General features: G+C 44.4%; 4 protein-coding genes across 8 annotated transcripts in view; 2 read left to right on the forward strand and 2 right to left on the reverse strand.

Annotated features, from left to right (window-relative positions):
• Positions 1-11,266, reverse strand: part of LOC125956153 (neuropeptide-like 1) — a 15,724-nt gene extending 4,458 nt beyond the window's left edge. The window contains exons 1-5 of one of the 5 annotated variants that reach the window (XM_049687744.1): positions 8,156-11,266; positions 6,633-6,898; positions 2,044-2,749; positions 1,666-1,878; positions 1,064-1,460 (exon numbers count right to left, since the gene is read on the reverse strand). In XM_049687744.1, coding sequence (XP_049543701.1) covers positions 1,064-1,460; positions 1,666-1,878; positions 2,044-2,749; positions 6,633-6,710 — 1,394 coding nt within the window. In that variant the 5' untranslated portion in view covers positions 6,711-6,898; positions 8,156-11,266. Of the gene's footprint in view, positions 1-1,053; positions 1,461-1,665; positions 1,879-2,043; positions 2,750-6,632; positions 6,899-8,118 lie in introns of all 5 variants that reach the window. The other 4 variants (XM_049687742.1, XM_049687745.1, XM_049687746.1 and 1 more) reach the window with 4 other exon arrangements.
• Positions 1-17,557, forward strand: part of LOC125956141 (N-acetylgalactosaminyltransferase 4-like) — a 17,971-nt gene extending 414 nt beyond the window's left edge. Inside the window, exons 2-6 of the mRNA XM_049687718.1 lie at positions 11,368-11,500; positions 11,570-13,728; positions 14,190-15,395; positions 16,066-17,314; positions 17,375-17,557. Coding sequence (XP_049543675.1) covers positions 13,316-13,728; positions 14,190-15,395; positions 16,066-17,314; positions 17,375-17,557 — 3,051 coding nt within the window. The 5' untranslated portion in view covers positions 11,368-11,500; positions 11,570-13,315. The remainder of the gene's footprint in view (positions 1-11,367; positions 11,501-11,569; positions 13,729-14,189; positions 15,396-16,065; positions 17,315-17,374) is intronic.
• LOC125956154 (2-hydroxyacyl-CoA lyase 1) lies at positions 17,546-19,680 on the reverse strand. The gene is made up of 4 exons (XM_049687748.1): positions 19,549-19,680; positions 19,331-19,453; positions 17,957-19,269; positions 17,546-17,880 (listed from the first exon to the last, which is right to left on the reverse strand). Exons 1-4 carry the CDS (start codon positions 19,594-19,596, stop codon positions 17,661-17,663), a joined length of 1,704 nt encoding a protein of 567 aa, XP_049543705.1. The 5' UTR covers positions 19,597-19,680; the 3' UTR covers positions 17,546-17,660.
• Positions 19,681-20,921: 1,241 nt separating this feature from the next.
• The window catches only part of LOC125955468 (uncharacterized), a 23,924-nt gene continuing 19,845 nt past the window's right edge, over positions 20,922-25,000 (forward strand). The window contains exons 1-2 of the mRNA XM_049686604.1: positions 20,922-21,079; positions 22,653-23,147. Of these exons, the coding sequence (XP_049542561.1) occupies positions 23,108-23,147 (40 nt within the window). The 5' untranslated portion in view covers positions 20,922-21,079; positions 22,653-23,107. The remainder of the gene's footprint in view (positions 21,080-22,652; positions 23,148-25,000) is intronic.

Below are 25,000 nucleotides of genomic sequence, written 5' to 3' on the forward strand. Positions count from 1 at the left end.
TTTTAGAAAGAAAAACAAAAAAATAAAAAGGCAAAAGCAAAAGATTTGTCAATTAAGAACATCGCATTAATACACTTGATAAACCACAATGCATAGGTTCAACCTTTTTTTGTATCAAGTTTTTTGTAAATAGTAGCATTACATAATGCAGTTTAAGTAATAACGTAGTGTAATGTTGAAACTTAAAAAATAATAACCGAAAACAAGATTATGGTAAGTAATGAGTATTGAACGGTTAAATGCTAATGCTCTTTTTTCAACAATAACTCAACAATTACAAAAATAAAAACCAAAAGCGAAAAATTTTTTAGGAGTTCATTGAATATCGATATGTTTTCCCAAAAAAACAAACCAAAGTACAAAATGCTTGAGCTATAAATCAATGGAAGTATTTATTGGTTATGCGACTAGTGGCCACCTAGTAATACACAACCAACAAAAACCCCCACAATTTAGCGCTAAAGCACGGGATGAAAGTATTGGAAAAGGGATTTACTTAAACGATACTTAAATGATAATCCGGCTGATTTATTTACTTGTGGCATCCTTCCAGTACTCGATTGTCTGAAGCTCTCGATTTACATTAAAAGACCGTAGAAGATGTGGAGTGGAGTGGACTGTTCACAATTGTATGCGTATTAATTTTTTGTACAGAACAAGAGAGTATTTGGGAGGCAAATTTCAAGGCAGAGAAATTTTGAAGGAAACACCGATGCAGGATACGTAAAGGACGAGGGATGTGTCGAATGCATTACAGAAAAAAAATAGTTCTCTAGGAGTACAGCAAAAGGACATCAATCAATCAACAGTCTTCTCATATCAGACTCATCCAAAACAGCTAGGGACGGGCACAGCAAAATCGAAAGCAGGAAATTCGTTCTTTACAACAGGACTAATGGGGCAGGGGTTAAGAGATGGGAGGGAGAGAGAGAAAGAGAGAGGGAGGAGCATGAAAATGTTAACAGAATCATAACATCATCATCATCATGATCATCAACCATCTCATTCCTTTGATAGAACATCTACGAACAATGAACCGCTTCAACTTCCTACTATGTGAGACCTCCCCCTTCCGGCCCGGCTGAAGCGATTTCCGCGGGACGGCCGGAATGATGGCGCCCAACCGGAGCGTACTATCGAGGCAATATGGCGCTTGGTCGGTCTGGCTCGCAGAAGAAGCAGATCGGTATCCGGTCTCCAGTCACCATGAGTAGCGGCCGCGGCCGGTTGCTCCCCGCTACTCCTAAGACTGTCCGCGTACTCCCAACTTTCCGGATCAACATCATCGCTTTCGTCACCATCGTAACCGTGTTCGTCACCGCCGCCGTGTTCGAACTTGGTGAAGGCTGAACTGGTGCCATCGTACATCGGATATGCATCGGATACACCACCACTCCAAGGGTATCGCCTTTTCGTGTACCGATGATAGCGATTTAAAGCTCCCGCACGTGCTAAGGATCCTTTTTAGAGGGCATCATCATGTGACGTGAGGCACATCGAGGCATCCCCCCACCGCAGACGACGAGGGATTGGGCCACGCGTAAAGAAACAATAATTCGTCAAATTCCATGTCTACGCTTTTGCTGCGTGCAAGTGGCCTTCGCCTTCGCCGGCGTCGTACCGTTTGATGGTTTTTTTTTGTTTTTTGCCGAATTTGTAACTTACCCAGGAAACGTTTCTCTTCCAAATGGTTTTCCGGGTTGTAGAGTGGATATGTTTGCGCCATTGCCTCGACGAGTTCTTCGTAGTCTAGCGGAGCCGTCTGGTAGACCGGTTCCAGCACTTCCGGGCTGCTCTCCTCCAGCTCATCGTAGTACAGCTCTCGCTTCTTACGACCATGTCCTTGTGCGTTCTTTAGCGATTGGATGTTTCGTTTCTCTGTTCACAAAACGATAGAATCGGGTAGGATTGATGAGATAAAGTTACGGATATTCATTGGTTGCAAATCAGATGGTCAGTAGAACACACCAACCAAATACTAAATTATCGTCACGTCTATCATAGATTTTCCGAAGTTTCTCTGCCCTTTCCAGTGACACTTACCATTGTCGCCTGTCGAGCTCGTGACTTCTGTCAGTTTGTTCGCTTGCTTCGGCAAATTCCAGTCCCGGACCAGCGTCTGTATGTTGCGTTTTTCGGCATTACCATACCCCGGGAGAGCGTTGCCACGGGCGAGCGATTGCATGTTGCGCTTCGGAGCAATCGAGGGCAGCATACCGGTTCTCAGCAGTGACTGGATGTTGCGCTTTCCCGGCAGCTCGTACTTACGCGCCAACGACGCAATGTTTCGCTTACCGCTCAGCATGTAACCGGACTTGAACGCAGAGGCGACATTTCGCTTATCCTCGCTCCACTCGCCCTCGGGTGTGGTGTCTTCCGATTCGGCATCACGCGATGGCAGCTGCCCGTTCTTCGCGAGCGTTGCTAGGCTACGCTTTAGGTAGTCTGGTTGGTTTCGCAGCAAACCGGCCCGGGCCAAGGCACCCACGTTACGCTTGCCGAAGATGGGACCGTCCCGGAGTAGGGCGCGATAGGATCGCTTATCCTCGTACGGGCCACCGGGGACTTCAGCACTTTCATCCAGGTTCTGATAAGCGTCCTCTGGTTCGTGCTCAAGAATATGGCGCAACTGATTACGCAGTGCGGCGGCATGCATCTCGTAACCTTCCTCGGGGTATGTCAGGTCCCGCAGCAGCGACTCCAGCTCACAAGGCTTTAATCGCCTTCCTTCATAGTACTGTGCGTTTACCTAAACAATTAAAAGAAGAATAACAGTTCAAATCATTACAATGAAACACAAGGAGCACAAAATAGGATTTTACAGCATTTCACAAGCATTTTAATCATTGCATAAATCATAAAGTATTGTAAAGTAAAAAAAAGGACGAGTTACAAACTAAACTTATAAGAATGGACCCAACCTCATAACCAACTGAAGAATCGATACTTGAATGATGGTCCCGCATGATTCAGTTGCACACACACACACACTTCATGAAGGTAACCAAAGCGATGGAACTTCCATTCCCACCATCTGCCTGACGGTGATGACGTACATGCCAGGTGAGGAATATATGTTTAGTGATGCAATCTATACTACGATGCCTTGCTATGGAATTCATCGAATGTTGGTCTCGGTTCGCGTCGCACATGCCGAACGCATCTTTTCCTACTAGCACCTCACTTCTTACTTGTTCATTCCAACATCCAAAAAGGTCATTATTTTAATGTCAAACAAAAAGTTTTCTTCCGCGGTACGCATTGGCATTTTATGATGATGCGGGAAACTTTGCCAGAAACTGCGCCATGTTGGTTTCCGCGGAAGTACCGCCGATTCAGAAATGCCTAGTTGAATGAAGCACACTCCAAACAAAACCAACAGATGCAACATACAACAAAGTGAAACTACTAATTGACTCACTCGAAACTAACACCCGCAATACGATTATGATGCTGGTGGGCGAGATACTTTACACTAATGATACCTAGAATAGTGCTACCACCATTCGGGATTTAATCCTATCAACCGGCAGGTGAAGTTGTAGTGTTACTTCTAAAAGCACTCGAAATGCTAGACAGTTCGTTATATTCATTATATTTTATCAATTTATTTCACCTCAAACCGTTATGTGCATAATTGAACCTAAGCGTCATATACTTGTATGAAATTAAACTTAGTTGTGAGACATTGGAACCAACAGTAATCATATTTGCTTTAGTCCAACGTAGTCCACTCTTATGACCAATTCCATTATAAGGATCATTAGTCACATCTGCATTTAATGGTAATGGCGAAACGGGTAGCCTGATTCACTGAATGGCAAATGATACCACATTGGGCATCAAATGGTTAAACAATAACTGCTACCTAACTACATAACTCACGATAAGCATATGCGCATCCTAGCCTGGCCAGCATCTGGTGCTGTGCTGCGTGGAATTAAACGCAAATGTCCTATGCAGGGGCAATAATTTCTCCTCGCTACCCATGGATGCATTGACTGCTGGCACAATGCACTTTGATTCTACTTTTACAAAGTATTCTGCTGAGCTCAGATACAGTGGGAGGTTTGTAGAAGTGGATTTTGGTTTCCCTGTTGTCGTTACTAATTTCCAAGGAGTAAGTTAACATGATAGTACATTAACAGGAAATAGGTTTCATGATCCCCTGGTCAGAGTCAGCAGAGCAGACAAAATTAAATATGTAGATAACCTTTTGCTGCTTCTAGAAGATCGGTTCAGCAGCATGGGCTGAATCGTTTTCCTCTAATATAAATTCCTCTTCCGCGGCAAAATGATGACATATTTTTGCCATTAACATTCTTTCGCCTCAACTTACGGACCTTTGAGCTACCGCATAATGGTAATGGGAAGTGGAAATTATTCCTTTTTCGCTTGGTTTCCCACACATGCACTCATCAAAAACACTTTCGCGAAACTTTGAAGTGCTTAGGAGCAATTTTCCAGGTATGTCGCCTTGAAACTTTGCACAAGTCGAAACGTCGGAATACTTTGCATGCTATTGTATGTGTGAAAAGAATTCGTCCGTTTTTTTTTTTCAATTATGGCGCAGCTTGGTATCTCTAAATAGACCTTTGCTATAGATCTTTTAAATAGATAACATGTTTACGCCAAACGTTTGCTAGCGTTGAAATTTTTGCTCGTATCTTAGTGGTTCGGAAGGAACGTAGAATCCAATAAGTGCCAAAGATTTGTCTTCATTTCTAAAAAAAACACAACATTTATATGCTTAAATTTAATGGTCAATAGTAATTCCTTCATGGCGATGAATATGAGATATGAAAAATCCATACACTTTCCCATACTTAGTCATTCCCAAAGCCGTTCCCAGGATTTCCCGCTTCGGAAAGTTAACTGACTAGATTATTTTGCTAATAAACATTTGTTTTCAAAATTTGCACTTTACAAAAATGACGAACACCAAACACAGGAGGTATTCGCGAACTTTTTTCGAGTCTTCCACGTACCTGAAAGACACTGTCAAAGGATTTTAATTAAATTCACCTGCTCCTGTTTATCTTCGCCCCGTGCTATGCGATGGCACGCTCCGATTTAGTCGGTATCGCCATTTGGGAGAGTTCATCTAGCCTCTACGCAACGTTCTTACCGAGCGTTATAGCGGCCGATTCCATGGAAACATTTTCCTGTCAAAATTTTCGACAAATCTTCTCAATCACTAGCTGCCGCTGCTCAGCGCTCGCCAATCGGATTACTGTAATGAAGTTTGCGGCCACAGGAGACCGATAATTTTCCTTTCCTTCCTCGACTCTCGCAGCAAACGTCTTGACGACGAAGGCAACCCCCCCCCCCCCCCCCCCCCCCCCCCCCCAAAAATAGCACGGTAATACCGATGAAGTCACATTTAGAGTATCAGCTCGAGCCACGACCTAGCCCACAAAGGGAACCATCTCCGGCAACGATTACGAGCCCCAGCTGCCAAGCTACTTCATCCATGAGAAGTGTCACTGAGCGGACGCTTATCGTTGTCCAATTTTCGGCGCAATTTGGACTCTGGCCTGGTCTGGTCCGCGAGTTGCCTGACCCCGGAAGGCTACTTATTTTCGTCTAATGAGCAGCGAATCTCCGCCAGCGTTCGTATATAACAGGAAGATTGATTGTTTCTGCAGAATCCTTCGACTATGCAATGTTGTACATAACATCGAATGGATTTGTTTGGAATGCCAGAGATAAGCGATCAGTAAGCTGTTGCAGTTAGCACTTTTGCACACGTAATGTTGACGAAGGATGGACATTTATTAGAATTATTTGAAAGTTAATTAATGGCGCACAATGTAGCTTTTACACTGTTACTGGTAGTAATAACTTCTCTCTACTGTAAAGTACACTTTGAAACTATTTCTCTTTGTATACACTACTATTAATATGCAAAAGCTGCTTCGCCATAGTTTACTATTGTCGCTAGCCGTTTCTTTTCGTTTTAATAACACACCGTCTATGTAGATGTTACATTGTATTGTAAATGTTACAAACGAATATTCTGATGTTACAATGTTGTTACAAACGAATATTGCGTTGTCCCATATTGTACTACAAAACCGTTTATTGCAAAATCTAAAAAGGCTGCAATCTTTTCCATGTGTTGTAGCTACTGGGTTTAATGGTTTAAATGGACCAATGAACAAAACCGAATTGGTTACCATTTCCAAAAATCATTTTTCCGGGGGGACCCCTCACCGCTCCAATGTTAAACATAGGTATGCTCGGGCTATCTGTTGTTAACCGGTCCCTAGACCATAATCCGGATCATAAACAGTGAAGCAGTAGATTTCTGACCCTAAGGGCAATTAAGGTTTAATTTCTCGGAAAATTCTCCAATCCACCCAAATGACTGGTACTGCGACATGGAAAAAAGGTTGTTTGAACGAATAATACAAATAAATGCAATGAAGATTTTACAGCAAAATATATTATAAATCATTCAATTCACCCTCAAATAAATCTACCGATAGAATTCATCATTTTTAACTTAATGATACCAAAATGACTAAATGGGATTTTAAACAATAAATGGAAACCATATTCCAACGAATTGTGCAACAAAGAACAAACAAAACTCTGCGCTTATGTTATATCTAACTGTTACTACTTACATGGTGAAGGAATAAGAAACACAGCATAAACATCTTCAGGAACAGTTTTGGCTGCAGTAGTATCCCGTGTTCACCCATCCTTGATTGTGCAAAACCAAATTCTGAACCAATAGATATTATTTGAAAGCGCTTTCTACAGCGTATCAATTAGATTTCGTTTTTTTTTGTAATAACACTGTTTTCACTGTTTACTGCACTAACCCACATAAACTGATGTTCGTTTTGCTGAACAAAGTTCACAACATAAACGCCTTTTCCGATGATCCCTTAATGCAGATATATATAGAGAGAGAGAGAGTCAGATAAATTAGATTTGACAGGAACGACTGTGCGGGGCAAGACTTTTTCTTAAGTTACAAAACACCTGTTATAGCGGTGATATAAAATGAAATAAACATTTGCAAGTCAAATTAAATCCTCGCAGCCATCCTGGGCCTGGCTGAACTGTGCTGTACTATGCTTCAACGTGGACAGAAACACGCCGAGGAAGACACACACACACACATCATCTCCACATTCATGGACGCTGCAAGAGCTTGCTGACAAGGAACGTTGCCAGCTGAGGCTAAGGGCCATAAGAATCAACCACAAAGTAAGCCATACCCCAAAAAGAACACCCTTACGTGGGTGGTCGGAACCAAGGAGGATGGTGCATGGACAGGAAAGAAGAGACTGAAAGACATTTGACGAAAAGGGGGGGGGGGGGGGGGGGGGCAAGGAAAATCAATTTACGTATGTGTGCAACCCTCTGCCAGCGTTGCCGTTGGAAACATGTACACATGCCTACTTCGCGGTTGTCCTTAGAATCTGGCGGAACTGCGGGCAAGGATCAACTTTTGCTAATGCCCGTGAACACCGCAACCGAGACTCGACGGTGACGGTGGTCGTTAAATGTCGTTTGGAAGTTCGATTTCTTAGATTCATCGAATTCCACGCGTTCGACGGCATTCGGGCCGGCAGACGATAGATAGAGGATACGATAGCACAAATTCTTCGAATTGATTATTGGATTTTTATGCTCCCTTGATTTTTGCCGGAGCTTCCTTCGACTGCCGCTTGCACGCCATCCGCTGCGTTCAGTTCATCCAGTCCTGTTCTTTTGTTTTTTTTTTCATCCATTCCCCCTGCACGGTTACAACCGAAGCTTTCACACCGCTTCGCACTGTTGCAAACTTGTTACTGGAGTGCTTCGTGTCTTTTTTTTGTTACTTTCCACAACACCGCAACGCACATATAATCCGGGAGATATTAGCACCGCTTTTTGGGTTGTAAATGGCTGGGCAAGGCTGACAACCGGGCTGCTAACAGAGGATGCTTGCTAACAGGTTTTTGTTTTTTGCACTTCCGTTTCCCCGGGAGGAAAAACTAGCGAGCTAGACGCTTGCACAAAGCTGCACGACACAGGGCAGGGACACACACACACACAAACACAGAACGAATGCTTAGTGTAGATAAGAAAGTTCAATGGAATGGGATGGACCATCACCGCGCAGCACGCAATACTACCGCCAAAAAATCCGGACCTGTCCGCTAGATACACTGCGCCACTACTGCCCGACCAGAAACGCCTGACCATCGGCAGGGTTCTGCAATCCTTTTTATATCATCCGCTCGGCCTGGCCTTGCTGTGATGCTGCTGCTTCTGTTGCTGGTGCTGCTCCTGGAGAATGAATGAACGTGAGCCGAACGTAAGCGCATGCGCCGTCCCTGCTGAGCATGGGGTGATCTCCGGCTCTCTGCTGAGAGCAGAAGTCGACTATGCTTTCAGAACAGTTGTGTACCACGCGCCTCCATTTCGCTTTTCCATCAACACCACCCAACAAGTGCTTCGATGAGAATTGTGAACCACCGAAACATTATTGGTGCTTATACTGAAGGTTAGAATTTCACACAGCAACAGCGTTCTCAACCTACACTAGCAAGCACCCACACTACGCAGCATGAACGTTATGGGGCATGAGACGAGTGACAATTGCCCTAGTACTAAAGTGTACTGAAAAACGGTTGATAGAATGATACTAAGCATTTTCGTCACTCTTTTTACATCTATCTGCAAATGGTGGAAGGAATTCTCTCTCTTTCTTCATCAAGTTTTCTTCTACTACAATTGTGTTAATGTGTATGCAAAGCCAGATTGTCACCAGTTGGACTGTTCAATGACGATTTGTGGATATTATTTGCAGTTTCATCAAACTGAATATGGGAATCATACATAAACCATGTAATGGAATGCATTCCGAATAACATTACACTCTTATCAAACAGGATAACGCATGGATCGGTGCAACCGGAGATGAACTTCATTCGTTCATCCACAGCAACCTATCCGGGAAAGCTATCTAGTGTTCATCATTCCCATAAACACGCATACAGACAGGCGCCACATCCTCCAACATAATCGGGCGCAACACCGATTATGTCCTGCCCACACAATCAAAGGAAGAATTCAGAAACCCGAATGATTGCCACTCCGACGAGCGGCACACTTCGGTAACTTGTTGATAGTTCAATAAAAGCGTATTTGCATTCGCCACTTGCTCGCTTGCTGCGCCTCTGCGTGTTGCTCGGCCAGGATTATGGTCCTTCCTCCCCCCACCACGGTCCAACCAGACCCACTACTGCGTTTCTCGCCCACAATAAACGAACTGCGCTACTTGCTGCTGCTGGTGCTCATTCTCGTGGCTTGGCTCTCAACCAGCTGGGCGTCAGCAGCTGCTTAAACCGCCTACGGAACTATCTCTCCTCATTCACACAGTTATTGCTAGTTTCATTCATAACGCCATCACCACTAGGTCAGACTGGAAGTGTTGGCCAATTTTTCTTTGCGTTCTGTCTTGCTCTGTCTCTCTCTCTCTCACACACCGACACACACACTTCAGCATCCCTGTTTCTGTCTCTCGTTCTGGCTCATTTTGGCCACACTCTTTTGCATTTCCGAATTGATGGTAGTAGGCAGTTGGCGAAAGCTTAGCGAAGGGCTTGCGGACTCGTTCTTTTTTTTCTCTTGGCGTTGCTGCTTGTTGCCTTCATCCTTTCAATGGCTTCCACCGAAGCGGATGCATGTTGCTTTTGCTCCCTCGTTTCTGTGCTTTGGATTTTTACTGTATTAGTATCTTATGTCATAATTTCCCACGGAACCAGGGGAAAGCGGAAGCGATAGTACAATGTGACGGATAAGCAATCTGCATGGTTCAGCGAGTTTTTAAAATGGAATTTCTAATGTCACGTGACGGGGGTAGCTTCATTCGTTCGGTTGCACATTGCGCGGGTGCCAGCGAGATTGATGAAGCTGCCATGTTTGTTGTTTGAGGCCGGTTGCAGGCAGCGCACAGTTATGAATGCCATCAATTTATCACGAACGCAATCAATCGTGTCCGCCAATCGGTTGATTATCGATTGCCTCGTTGATTGCCTCGATAAGGGTTATGCAAATTATGAGCTTTCAAAGGGTGTAATCAGCCGCTACACGATTGTAAAATATGGCAAAAATGTGCTCCTAACATCAAACTCATACAAGTCGAGAAAGTGAAATAGTTTATAATTTACATTTCATTTATAAATTGTGCACATTGTTTTGTTAATAAGGAAACAAAATATTGCTTTCTTTCAGTCGCTTGATTAACTTTATTATATGCGTAAAGAGTTCATCCACAGAGTATTTTTTTTTCGTAGACGTACAGAAAAGAGAAGACTGCTTCGATTCCAATGGAGCCCCTACCAAGCACGGTCGAAACTGGGGTTAAGTTCAGCCTCGGTCATTCTCAAAATTGATGAGATAAATATGCAGATCAACGGCCGGGCAGAGCAGGAACCGTATCGTGCCTTTGTTTCCTGGGTTTCTTTCGTTCCTTCTGGAGGGATCCCGAGGCATAGTTTTCGGACCAGATAGTTTGTCTACCCGAATTTATTACGCTCTCCACCGGACAGCCGACTGGGTGCATTAAACTTGTTCATTTCTTTTTTTCGATCCCAGTGTGCCAGTCTCCGACCAGTCCGACGCGGCAGTCTCGAGGTACTTACTCGTTTCTACTTTTGGCCGAAAGTCACCGAATTTCTGCACCGGTGCAAGCGGTCAGCGTGCTAAATACAGCCGCACACAGCGTGTCGCGAAAACGCACCCGGCATTTCTACCAACTATTGCGGCGATCACAAGCCGGACAATCGCACACGGTTTTTTTTTCTGTACGGGTTTGCAAGCAACAGACGACCAGACGGCGAGACGCCTCGAACCTTTAAAACGTGAAACTAAAAACGCCCAACCACTCGGCACTTCTGCGAGTGCCAAGTGCCGGGAATCAAATTTGCTAACGCGCCCGTTGCTGTATTGTTTCATAACTTTCATGACGGAGAGTAGATTCAGAGCATAGACCGCAGCCTTGCCAAAGCACGCTGCCGCCAGCATTTAATCTCCCATCACGTACCACCGACATTAGTAATTTAAAATTGGTTCCATACACACGCCATTCCGGCCAGCAATATCACCGACGGTGACAAAGTTTTACACAATCTGTCGCATGGGTATATAAAACGGAGACCAGCCGTTGCTGGAAGCTGTCGAATATTCTCAGTCGAGTTTGTATTCTAACCAAACATGAAGACACCCGGTGCAGCGTTGGTTTTAGTCGCTTTAGTTCTGGTGGTAAGAAGCTAAGTTGAGATAGAGGATTGATTAATGACTTCGTTTGACATATCGCAAGCGGTACTGAAAAGATTTGTCCGCTGAATGTTTATTCAGACTGCGGCTAGCCCTATCCATGAACTGAAAAAACGAGCAGCAGCCGGTCAACCGAATGACGCCATGACGAAGTTGGCCGAGAAAGGAAAAGAACTCGCCTTTGGAGTAATCGAAAAGCTGAAGGATAGTGAAGGTACGTCTACTAGCTTATACGATGGGTTGGGTATTGTTCTGATCATTCTATATTACCATTGTTCAACAGTGGGACGTAAGATGATGGTCAAGATACTGGGAGCGATAGCTGGCGGTCGTGCTAAGCGCGCAATCTCCATGGATGCTGCCATTACGAACCTTCATACAGCTCATTACCAGAAGCTTGAACTGCATAAAACGCTAAAAAATGACGCTACCAACAGTGTGAGCCCCTCAAGCTGTCCGATTCAACAAAATGAACTGAACTGGATTGAATCGGCGTCTATTGCTGTACAGCAGATTCTCCTTCACATGAATAAGATCGTTAACGGCCAGAAGCTTGGATACAATATGCCCAAGCCACTACATGTGAATGCTTAAGTAAAAAATAACCAAATATTTAGCCATGGGTTTCTTATAGTAAAACGACTGTCTGTCAATGTCTCTTTCGAGTAATGTCGAAATGCAAATAAATATGAGCTAGAAAGCTAAATTTTCATGTTCATGCAGAATGAAAAGAAACCCCATGCTGTCTATTTTTTATTTGACGCAACAAAAAAATGATAAAAAATATATATAATATCAATGCGCGACCTATTTATGTGACCGCCCTCGTCGGCCTTCACCGGATCTCCAGTATCATCGTTTCACGTATGTAATCAGATTATTTTTATCCATAAAAAAAATACAAATCTCTTCTGTACGATGCTCATTAAACGTATCGATCCTGTAATAAGAACCTATTGCCACGTTCAGCCACTGAATATACGGGCAATTAGGAGTGCTTCATGGTACGAGCCATATACGAAACGGAAACGATTGGGCGCAAGGGATGACGCCACATGCAGTAAGAAAAAAACTGCGTGAATCGTATCTTTCCTGCATTTTCTCTTATTTCCGCTGAATAGTCCACATCGTACCGAGTCGTAGGCGGTGATGCCAAATCCCTCCGGACACACTAACAACCCCGATTCAAATTTCCAAAGTGGCGTACTGTATTCGAGCGCAATCATAAAATGTCTCCTAATTATGCTCCTTGGGAGTTAAACAGATGCCTACGCAAAAGTCTCGGTGCTGAAACGCACCGATGTGCCTGGAATGCCATAGCTACATATTATAGTTTTCCTCTGAAATTCTCGAAAAGCTCTTTGATATTATAAATTGGAATACCACTAAAATGTGCGTCACCAGGAATCTCATATTTGATTATGAATGTACTTTTAAAAATGGTTAATTTGCGTATAACGCATTTGTTTCAATTTTATCTAGAATTCTTGGCGCTTCGCGTAAACAAATGCCACGTGGTAATAAGTAATGCAACATTTGAGAAATTCAAACCATCTATCTAGTGTCGCAAACGCGAATCGTTGTTGATCAGTAACGCTGCACAATGATTGCAACTGGTATGACGCACAAGTGGTGTGTTAGAAGAGCATGCAACCTGATAGCAATGTGAAGCACGACAAAGAACACACTGCAGATAACATTAGTAGACACATACCATATAACCTGCAACAAGCGTATCACACCAGCACACCCAAGCTGATCGAGTCGAGACATCACCCTTTCTCATACGGTTGAGTAAGTGTGACAATATCAGTTTTTGGAGGTATAACACCTGAAACATTTGTTCTAATACCACACAACTAACAGTATCGGCTGGGTGACGTGCCTCAAAGCTGCACATATGCCACGCACTAATCGTCATGTACAATGTGGGTAATGACAAGGGTGCTTGCTGCTGGAAGGCTGGAACAGTTGAACCGATCACTTCAACGTTGCCGGTTTGATCGAACCCCATTGTGCCACTTGCGCTATGATCGACGACAAACTTCTGAAAGCCCGAAAGGCACGTTTGCGATCGCGTACGCTAGGTGTTCTAAAGCTACTTTACTCTCTGCGATACCTGTTAGTGATCGTCTGCATGACTGGTGGGGTGCTTTATCTTCGTGAAAGACGAGTGCGTCACGGGAACGTAGCCGATAGTGTGCCTGATGCTCCCGTAAAAGGGTTGATGTCATCGGATAAGATCGATTACAATGACTATCAACAACTTGCGCTAGATCGTGAACGTGTCGGGCCTGGTGAACAGGGAAAAGCGGCCACCCTTAGTCCGGCAGAAAGTGATAGCGAACAGCGGAAAAAGCTCTACCTGCAGAATGGGTTCAACGCACTGCTGAGTGATAAGATCAGCATCAATCGATCCATAGCAGACCTTCGCCATCCCAGGTACATTCATCTGTGCTCCACGTGCTATCGGTATTAACGAGGTGCTGGTTGAACATTTTACTCACCTACACAGCTATGGTAACATTTTGGTTCTCGATTGTAATTTTCAATTTGGGGATCGTAGCTTTACATTCACATTCGGGAATCCAGCGCCTTCCTAACGCTTTCACATGCTTTTATCGCAACCTATTCTAATATGCTTTCTTCGCCGCCGTTCTATACGAAAAAACCCAGCTGATAAAACATACATTCAATACTGCTATTGTATTAGCCCCATAGATTTCAAAAGATATCCATACAAGTAGATTGCTTGTTGCTTTTCGCATGGTATGATGTTACGTTGCTTTGTTTTCCGGGCAGACAGTGAATGTTTCTGATACGAAAAAAAAATTGGGAAGCTTGAAAACATAAATCGTATCATTCAACATCCTTAACCATCGATAAATAATTCCCAATTTTAGCTGCAAACTTCAACAGTACTTCAAGCACCTACCGACAGCAAGTGTTGTAGTGCCATTTTACGAAGAGCACTGGAGCACCCTACTCCGTACTGTCCACAGTGTGTTAAATCGATCTCCTCCGCATCTGTTAAAGGAAGTAATCATCGTGGATGATGGTAGTACGAAGGAGTTTCTGCATGGACAACTACAGAATTACGTCAACCAAAACCTGCCAAAAGTTAAGCTAATACGCCAGGGAGAACGGACCGGTTTGATGAAAGCGCGGTTAGCGGGGGCAAAGCTGGCATCCGGCGACGTATTAGTGTTCCTCGATTCTCACACAGAAGCCGGCTACAACTGGCTGCCTCCGTTGTTGGAACCGATCGCGGAAAATCCAAAAACCTGCGTTTGTCCACTAATCGACGTCATAGACGATCAAACGTTTAATATACATCCTCAAGACGATGGTGGTAGGGGTCTGTTTGATTGGAGGTTTCATTACAAGCGCCTAGCGCTGAAGGAATCAGATCGAGTATCTCCTACTGCCCCATTTCCGAGCCCGGTCATGGCTGGAGGATTGTTCGCTATCGGGACCAACTTCTTTTGGGAACTGGGTGGTTACGACGAGGAACTGGACATCTGGGGTGCCGAGCAATACGAGCTTAGCTTCAAGATCTGGCAGTGTGGAGGACGTATGCTGGATGCTCCCTGTTCGCGGTTTAGTCACATCTACCGTAGCTACAGTCCGTTTCCAAACTCGCGAAAATATGATTTCATCACAAGAAACCACAAACGTGTGGCTGAGATATGGATGGACGAGTACAAGCAGTACATATACGATCGAGATCCCGAGAGGTACGCCAGATCTGATGCAGGTGATTTAACCAAGATGAAAGCGCTCCGAGAAAAGCTACAATGTAAACCCTTCGAATGGTTCCTGAAAGAAGTGGCTCCTGAAATTCTACAGCTATACCCACCTGTTGAACCGGAACCATTCGCTTCCGGTGCCATACAGAGTATCGCTGAGCCAACACTCTGCATCGATACGATGCAGCGTCCCCGTGGAAATCCCATCGGAATGCATCCTTGTGACAGTGATCTCATCCATCCGAAAAACATGAACCAATACTTCGTACTCAGCTGGCATCGGGATATACAGCAGAAGTCCGACGAGCAGTGCTTCGATGTACCGGAGAGTGCACCTCGCTCGCCTGTTACCATCTACACGTGTCATTTGCACCAGGGAAATCAATTATTTCAATACGACTACGTAAGTTTATAGCAAACCGTCCTGAGGAATCAAAATGTTATAATTATCTCGAATTTCACAGCGAACCCATCAAATCAAGCGCAATGATATATGCATGGATTGTGATCCCGTATCCAAAGAGGTCTTTATAAATCCGTGCAACAGCGAAAGCAAAACGCAGCGTTGGAAGTTTGGATCGGTTAACCTGAAGTTGTTAAAACAGTGGAACACTTATGGTGCAAAAATTATGTAGTGAATGATAGTGTTTTAGTTAATGTTCAATAAAAACATTAATGTCCGTTGAAAACATTATTAATAGATCATTTGCCATTACACTTATACCATGGTTCAACAATCACGTGGAGCGTTCTGCCCCTCATGTTCACTTTTCGTGCATGGCCACATCCGTACTTCGATCGGAAAACACCTATAGATAGCGTTCCCTACACCGTCAGGGATCGTCATGGATTTTAGCACAAGAGTTCCACCGCGCACATTTCACGCACCATCGCTCAAGAGCTAATAAACTCCAACTCCACATAAAAAACACATCTCATGAAAATTATCATTTAAACAATTTGCAACTTGATTTCATCAACGAATACGGTTGATGGCAATGTTTTATCAATTCTCTTTGCAATTTCACAGATGCCACAATATCAAGTATCTGCGACACTTACCAAGGACGAGCGTTATCATACCATTCTATGACGAACATTGGAGCACATTGTTGCGTACCGTATATAGCGTTATGAGACGTTCTCCCAGCTCTCTTCTCCTGGAAATCATTCTCGTTGACGACGGAAGCATGAAAAAGTTCCTTAAAGAACAGCTAGATCATTACGTGGCCACGCATTTAAGGCATCTCGTCAAAATTATTCATCTACCAACTCGTAGCGGACTGATAACGGCTCGGTTAGCAGGTGCCAAGATTGCCAAAGGTGATGTGCTAGTATTTCTAGATTCACATGTTGAAGCTGGTATCAACTGGTTGCCACCGCTGTTGGAACCGATTGCACACAATCCACGAACCTGCGTCTGTCCTTTCATCGATGTGATAATGGATGATACCTTTGAGCTTACTCCCCAGGATCAGGGCGCACGGGGAGCCTTCGATTGGAATATGCTGTACAAGCGGCTTCCTTTACGGCCCGAAGATCAAAAGGATCCGACACAGCCATTCGAAAGTCCGGTAATGGCTGGAGGATTATTTGCGATCAGTAGCATGTTCTTCTGGGAGCTGGGTGGTTACGATGAGATGCTGGAGATTTGGGGCGCCGAGCAGTACGAGCTGAGCTTTAAAATCTGGCAGTGCGGAGGACGGATGATCGACGCTCCATGCTCACGAGTTGGGCATATTTATCGTAGCTATTCCCCATTCCCCAACGTGAAAAGCTACGATTTCGTGGCAAAAAATCATAAGCGTGTCGCCGAGGTGTGGATGGATGAGTACAAACAGTACGTCTATCGGAAAGATCCGATGCGCTTTTCCATCGATGCTGGTGATCTTACAAAAATGAAGGAATTACGACGTAGACTCAACTGTAAACCGTTTCGGTGGTTCATTGAAAATGTGGCACCTGATCTGATCGACTGGTATCCACCGATAGAACCGGAACCATTCGCTTTCGGCGTTATTCAAAGTCAAGCTAATAAAGGTCTCTGCGTTGGGGTTGTAGATGTTGTTGACCAGAAGGGTACGGCGCTGGTGGCATGTGCAAAGGATAAAGTAAACCCGGAACGAGCTGAGCAGCACTTCCAGTTCACATGGAGACGAGAGGTGAAATCCATGCTATGGGCACAGTGTTTGGACGTGGCAAACCATTCCGTTGGAGTAGAACTGCAGCTATTCTCTTGCCACACTCAGCAGGGTAACCAATTGTTTCAGTACGACGTGGTAAGTGGACGTTCGCCTAAAGTAAACCCCTGAATTCCATTTTATCCTCACCGGTTACAGGATACCAAGCAGATCTACATCGGAAGGGATAAAAAGTATTGCGTAGAAGCGGATCTAGCTAATCGAAAAGTAATAGTCAACATCTGCAACAATGAAACACAAGCACAACAGTGGCGTATAGGCCAGATGAATGTAGAGCATCTGCGCAACTGGAACAAACATGGAGCGAAATTTGTGAATTAAAAACCCTGATTTATTGCACCATAAGCCTATACCGCGGCCAATTGGATATCCCAATATTAAAAACGATTCACTTTTAGTGAGAACCCTTTACCCCGTCGAAAGATTAAAGCTTTGATTCAGTGAGCCACTTGAAGTCCTGCGGCTTACGGTCCGCCTGGGGACTAATAACTATGTTAATCACGTTCGGTCTATCCGTGGCAATGAGCGACTCTTTAACGGCAACCTGTAGCTCCGGGATAGTTCGAACGAAATGCCCTTTCATGCCGAACATGTTCATCATGTTCTCGTAGTGCGTTTCGTAGGTCAATGCCGAGGCTGGAGTTCTGAAAGACGACACAAAAGAAAAGATATCCAGCATTATTATTTTGCGATGGGAAGGTACGATCAATGTGTACTTACACCTGCGTCAAATCTCCTCCCGATCGCATATCATCGTACGTTTGCTTATCAAACCCGGCGTAGATACCTCCATTGTTGACGATCACCAGCACAATCGGCAGCTGATACCGTACCATCGTCTCTAACTCCATACCGGAGAACCCAAATGCAGAATCACCTTCCACGCACACCACTTTCTTTCCGGGGAATCGATCCCGGCAAAAAAGTGCCGCTGCAATGGCAAACCCAGGACCAACACCCATTGTTCCGAACGTTCCTGCATCCAGTCGGTGGCGTGCTAGTTTATTGTGCAACAGCGTACGGCCAATGTCCATCGTATTGGCACCTTCACTAACGATGATAGCATCCTTTGGAATGTACTGCTGCAGGTGGGTAAATACCGCATAATAATTGAGCGGCGTTTCCGTGTTCAGTGCCATCTGCTCTACCGTTTTACGGTTTTTGTCGCATTTCGCCTTCAAATCCTTCCACCATTCCTGGCGCTCGTCGAATCGGAAGTGCTTCTTGGCTAGAGCATCAATCAGCTGTTCGGTGAACGGAACAATGTGCGATTGAATCGCCAAACTGCTCAGCACGCTGTTATGCAGCTCCTCGGGCTGAAGATCGACCTGAATGAATTTCACATCCTCACTGTAGCGAGGTGGGCGTCCAAAGTGCAGCATCCAATTCAAACGAGCACCGAGCAGAAGGACAACATCCGCCTTCTGCAAGGCCAACGTGCGAGCCGGTGCAATGCATTGTGGATCCTGGTCCGGAACAACACCCTTTCCCATGGGCGTTGGTAAAAACGGAAGGTTTGTTTGATGGATGAGCTGGCGAACCTGCAGCTCGGCGTGCGCATAAGCAGCTCCTTTTCCGACGATCACCAACGGTCGCCGGGCGTTGGCCAGAAGCTGAGCTACTTGAGTTACCAGAGATGGATCGGGGAATGCTAGCGGTGGTGCAGGGTGACCGTACTGTGACGGTATGGCATCTTCAGTTATCTTAGCCGTAAGCAGATTGCCCGGAAAGTCGAGATAAGCAGCGCCTGGTCGACCATAGCAAGCCAACCGGACGGCCTTTTCGACGTGCAGTGGAATCAGCGAGACGCTTGGCGGTCGAGCGGCATACTTGCAATACGGTCGACTCAGCTCCACTTGAGGACACTCTTGGAACCCTCCGATTCCTTCGTGATCCTGGGAGGTTGAGCCACCGATCACAAGCAGTGGCCAGCAGTTTACTTGTGCGTTGGCCATTCCTCCCGTCACATGCAACAGCCCTGGACCAGACACCACAAGACAAACTCCCGGTTTGCCCGTCAGGTATCCGATTGCCTGAAACAGAAGAGCATGAGATAAGATCCACTTCAATTGCTATCATGCAAATCTAACTGACCTGCGCTGCGTAACATGCGGATTGTTCGTTCCGCATTCCTACATATTTCAGCCCTTCCGCCTGCATCGCCATGGACAATTCCACAACCGGTATTCCAACGATGCCGAAAACATATTCGATGCCCTAAAACACAGTTAAAGAACGTAGAAACAAGAGTTAACAATTCTTATCTTATCACACTAGTTTAAACTTTGAACCCTGAAAATCCGAATACCTACCTGTTCCTTCAATGCTTTCGCTAAAACCGCATTACCATCTACCTCCATTGTCTTTCAATAGATTGTTTTCAGGCTTCCAGAACTGAAATTATCTTCAAATTTAACTTCAAACTTAGAAAAAACCCACAAAATTGATTGAGAACGAACCGGAACTGGAGCGTTTTTTAAATTGCGGCATAAAACGCTTGAAATAAAACGCTTGAAAATATCGTTTTTGGTTTGGTTTTATCGTTTTATTCGTTAAAATGTCGTTTTCTATTTCGTTCGTTGTTTCGTTTTGATCGTTTCTAACGAGCCCTAGTTATCGTTTTGTTCGTTTTTTGTTTTGCTTTTGACAAACGCTTTGACAAAACGCTTCGATGCGGCGCAACGCTTGGGCAAAACGCTTCATTTAAGTTGAAAGAAAACGGCTTTTTACCAGAAATCTCCAAGTTTTTACATGCGTTTTACTAATGTACGAATCTGAGAAAAGTCCTCAGGAACATTGTAGGACTCTCACCTACTAAACCATTAGCTTGATTTTCCTCTTATGAGATGAATTGCAGCAACGGTGGCAGTACCGAGACACTTGCACCGTGAAAACACGTGTCTGAAACGACTAGGGACACCTTATGTACTCCTCATTACTAAAACTTGCCTCCCAAATATCAGACGGACCATGCCGAAGCACCAGAAGGAAGAATTCTGCTAGCCTAGATGCAAAATACACCGAAAACGTGGTGTGCTATGAGCAAATTTAATCGTATTTCCATTTGATAAAAAGGCAACAAATGCATTATTCATTAGACACAAAATTGAATTTCATCGAGTTCTTCAAATATTAATATTTTATCGTTATTATTTTGTGGATTGCACATAAATGTTATAACATATATAAAGTGCTGAGCAAACATCGATAGAAAGGACGGTGTACGAGAAATCTCCATATACGATTAAATTAATTTGCGATCATGTCATCATCCGTATGTCTTCTCGTCCGACTTAACACCATGCGATTTTTGATAATTCGCCATAAAACTTAAAAGACCGATCCGTGGATTTTAAAACTATTAGAGGAAGAGATATAAATCAAAACGAAGAGAGAATCAAGAATCCTTTTTTTGAAACTTCGATTCAAAAGGTTGTAGAAAGATTAAGAGTAAGGTGAAGAGTTTTAATTTTCAACACTGCTGATATCTTTCGTCCACGATAGTACATCACAACCAGTACATCGCTGGGGCGACCGAATCGGCAAACTCAGCATTCACGAACAACCCACAACCACAGCTCGGCGACTGCCAAACACGACGGCGACGAACGCGCGAATGGTTTTTGCGATAAAACTGCAAGGTGGAAAATTTTCTCTATCCAGTCTGCGATCTGTTGCGTGCGGAGCACGATCGGAGATGTGACTCTCCTAGATTTGTGCCGCGAAAGTTTGTGATCATAGTTGATGTTTGTAACACATTATTGCCTTGCCAACTGAGTACATAATATAAAGTGAGTGTGTTTCGTGATCCTGTTCTGGATATTTTTGAACTAACCGGTTTTAGTGAGTTTTCTAAAGTTTTAAGTTAGTTGTGAAAACATAAATAAGTTTCAAAATGTGAAATGCGCTAACGTAGATTCTTTTTAAAACATGCTCTCGTTTGATGAGAGTGATTGATAACGGTTATCAGAAACGAACATTAATTAATTCAGAAATGTAACTTTCAGCCGTTGTAAAAGTACCCAAACTGTAGTTCCCATGATGTACAGAAAAGCTCAATTTCTTGTTTTTCTGTACATCATGGAAACTCCTGTTTAATTGCTCCAGCGAACAAGTGCAAATTATCTGGTTTAACGACATGTTTTCTGATTTATGGGAAACACAAAAAAGGGGAATTCTCCAGTCGTAGAGCAATTTATCATATCGACCCTGAGCATAGAGGACACCGGAATCAAAATAGGAAAGCCCAACCAGCTTTCATGGGATGCGTGACTAAAATGATTTGTTTGTCTTTGACCGCAAAGCAAAATCCCACAAATTTAAAGATAATTTAATTATCGGATTGCAAATTGTAACCCCACGAACCGCGGTCTTTCGGCATCTTAAGGCCACCTACGAGTGATATTGAGTCATTCAGTTCTCTGCTTTTACTCTCTCAACTCGCAACCCGTTCAAAACATCTTCGCATGGCAAACAACTTATTTAACACGTTGCCCGTCCTTAGCACAAATTATTCAAATGGTTGTGCCAACCTGTGATGGGGCCTTGTTTCTTAAAACAACCTCGATACCACCTGTAAGTAGGTTGTATGAACACATGAAACTACTTTGGCCAACGCCTAGACTGAAATAAGTCAATAAAATAGTTAGTTATTGACTTGTCCCAATGGATCTTCATTTTAACAGCTGTGCTGTACTCAAGAAGACGAGACCTACGGGGCCCTCTGCGTACGTCTATCTTCCCTTGTACGGTCACAACGACTTTTGCAAATTTACAACTCTTGGGATAGTAAAGCTCTGAACTAGGACAATTTTTACAACGTTTAGATGCACCGGCATCCCCTATCCCTGCCCGTCCCTACGCCAGACCAATTAACACTAACGAATTAGCGCTCGTTATCATACCATTGTCGCGGCAAGCTCATCCAGATGATTTACCCAGCAATTTCGGTCTGATATCTGCGACTCTGGTGGAAGGTAGAGAATTATACCAACATTACCAACGGGGAGACTGCTACCTCACAATGACCCTATGTTACCTGCCCCGCTACAACCAACTGTGTACGCGTTTGTTATCTTGCCAGACGCTGTTAACCTCGTGCCTACGTTACGTGTTCCTCAAGATCACCTCTTCGTCGCTCCATGTACGCATCAATCGAATCATTGACGACAACTACTACTACCGGAACATCCTTATCCCAGCTTATCTCAAACGTTACCTTGATGTACATATCGTGTATGCGGCACCGGAACTTACCGACTGCTGGTGATGCTGTTCATGGAAGGAATCAATTAGCATTAGAGAGATGAGAAGAAAAAAAAACGTAAACAACGAGTGTAAAGTGATGATAATATTCCCCTGCCTCATCATCGTCATACTTCGATGCATCAGACCACTAACGGCTTACTTTTCGCAGTGTGACAACCGACAGCGGCATACTACTCGACAGGTAACCTTATACCGGTAGCGGTAGCAGTTCGTCAAACCCTGCAGAGCCATGGACACGGAACGCACGCCCGATGCCTACATACGGTGATTGTACGATCCTGCGGAGTGAATTCTAAATGTGTCTCCACGGAACTGTTCGCAAAATAAGCCGACCAGCGTCAATAGCCTTACCTAACCTGCCCCTGCCAACCGTTTGAAGGTGAATCTTCCATCCTTTTCGTCGATTGACTGGAACTATTGCAGTGTGACGGTTGTTTAGCGAAGGTGTTCATCCGTTTGTATCGAAGGTGGACAGGTGGATTGATGTTGAACCATTTCGATTCAAGTGCAGTGTTCATCGTGTTTGAAATAACTAAAAAGTGCGGCGGAGTGCTTTAGAGAAAAGTAATCGAAAAAGTCTCACTACACGGAAACTGCTTCAAAATGGTGGTCACACCGGTAGTTCAACTCATTAAGGCGTGTGGTAAGTCTTTAAAGATTGTGTGTCTCGTGATTGGAATGATTATTCATAACAACCACCGGTGTAATGTATCGAATTAGTCATCGATTAACACTTATCACTAGTATTTCTAGTAAAATAGATTAATGCAAGCTTAGTTTTTGCGAACAACTTTTATTATCCACCATTAGACCGGAGATTGTTTATTTAGTTTCTGGTAACCCAATGATGAGACAAATGATTATGAGTTATTGTCGGAGAGGACTCGGTATGCGCCACTGGTACCTGATCGTGGCTATACGAGCTCGCCGGGTACCATACCGAAATGATAGGCTTGAACAATATCTGCTCATCCTTAGGTAACCCGATCACGGATCCCCTGACGATGTTTACCGATACAGGATCTTCGGTGGGTTCACTAGGTGATTCCGTGCTTGCCTCGGTTGCCGATTCGGTTGCAGCAGCAGCCAAGGCCGCCGCCACTGCCGCAGCATGCTCTTCCTTTGCTTGCGCCACTTCCGGTGTATCCTGGACGGCAGTTGGCAGATTGGTAGCCTCAACGACGAATCCTGTCAGATCGTTCGCCGTGTAGTTCACCGTCTGGGTTACATTGTTCGCGTCTATGTAGTGATAAGCTCCAATCACCGTATCACTCGCGTCCTTTATCTCAACCTTTGCCGACGAACCGGCATTGTAACCGTACGCATACTGTCTGCAATCCTGGCCAAATATTAAGTACTGCTCTCCAACCTCATTCAAGCTGGGCAAAACACACGGCACGTTGGGTGCTCCGTGCACCAACACTGCTAGTGCGAGAAGAGTGCTCAAAGCAAGATGCATTCTTATCACTCCTGACTAAACGACTGATACTGTAGAAAGCTGGACAACCATAATTTATAGCGCTGGGGATGCAGCACTTAAAGACCTGTATACGTTCAGGAAGATGTACGGCTACCAATTGAACATACATTTGATCTCTATTATCGATAATTAATGGAATGCTGAAACCTTCACAAAGACACGATGTCAATGGACCGAACGCAGCGACTAGCACCAAAGACGACCACCAAAGGACAAAACCAGTTCAAGACAAGTTATGGAATCTTTTCAATTTATTACTACGCCTGCGTGACACCACAATGAGCGATTGGAACAGCCTAGACTCTCGCCATGCAGCACGATGAAGACGATTTAAATCCCCTGCTTTTGAGTTCTGACTTAAATAGATAATCCATCAGCATGTCCGACCGATCACCAGACGATTGTGCCAAAAGGATCTTCAAGCTTTCTCTGCTTCTTCATACCTTTTCCAAAAAATGCACTTGCAGTTTACATTCGTTAGAAACCATTAGTTAGATGTCACAGTGATCAGACCTTTCCGTGGCATCGCCAAGGTGAAGCAGAACCCCCGTCCGCTCCATCCATTTCCTTCCTATTAAAAACTTCACATCGTTTGGGTGAAGCAATCAAATTGATAGCTCAACGGTGACCGTAAACTTGCCATTGCAGCGCACTAATGCGTTCGTGCGCTCTGATGCAACAATAACTAATTTATGTATGCGATCGTTACCAGTAGCTCCGCACCGCTACCGTCTGGTACCCGATCGTCTCACCTTGCATCAGCTGATCGACGGACGGAGCACGTGGAAAAAAAGCTTAAAATCTAGCATACCATCGTACCTTCGACTTCATATCGAGTCTTGCAACGAGAACTCTCGTATGTACCGGTGTCCCGTGACGTGCAGAAATGTGAAAGTACGTGATGAAGACAAATGAAACGCACGGAACGTGAAATCCAAGCTAATAATTAAATGTGCAGAATCGTCATCCGCGCTCCCCTCGCTTCCATCAGTTTCCTTTCAAACGCAGCCGCACTG

This window comes from Anopheles darlingi, chromosome 3 (assembly GCF_943734745.1).
Source record: "Anopheles darlingi chromosome 3, idAnoDarlMG_H_01, whole genome shotgun sequence".
Lineage (NCBI taxonomy): Eukaryota > Metazoa > Arthropoda > Insecta > Diptera > Culicidae > Anopheles > Anopheles darlingi.

Coding starts and splice junctions, on each gene's coding strand:
- LOC125956154 (XM_049687748.1), bottom strand. CDS start 19,596: ATGGAGGTAGATGGTAATGCGGTTTTAGCGAAAGCATTGAAGGAACAG. Junction 19,270..19,330: donor CCGCATGTTACGCAGCGCAG/GTCAGTTAGATT, acceptor CTTCTGTTTCAG/GCAATCGGATACCTGACGGG. Junction 17,881..17,956: donor GGAGGAGATTTGACGCAGGT/GTAAGTACACAT, acceptor GTCGTCTTTCAG/AACTCCAGCCTCGGCATTGA.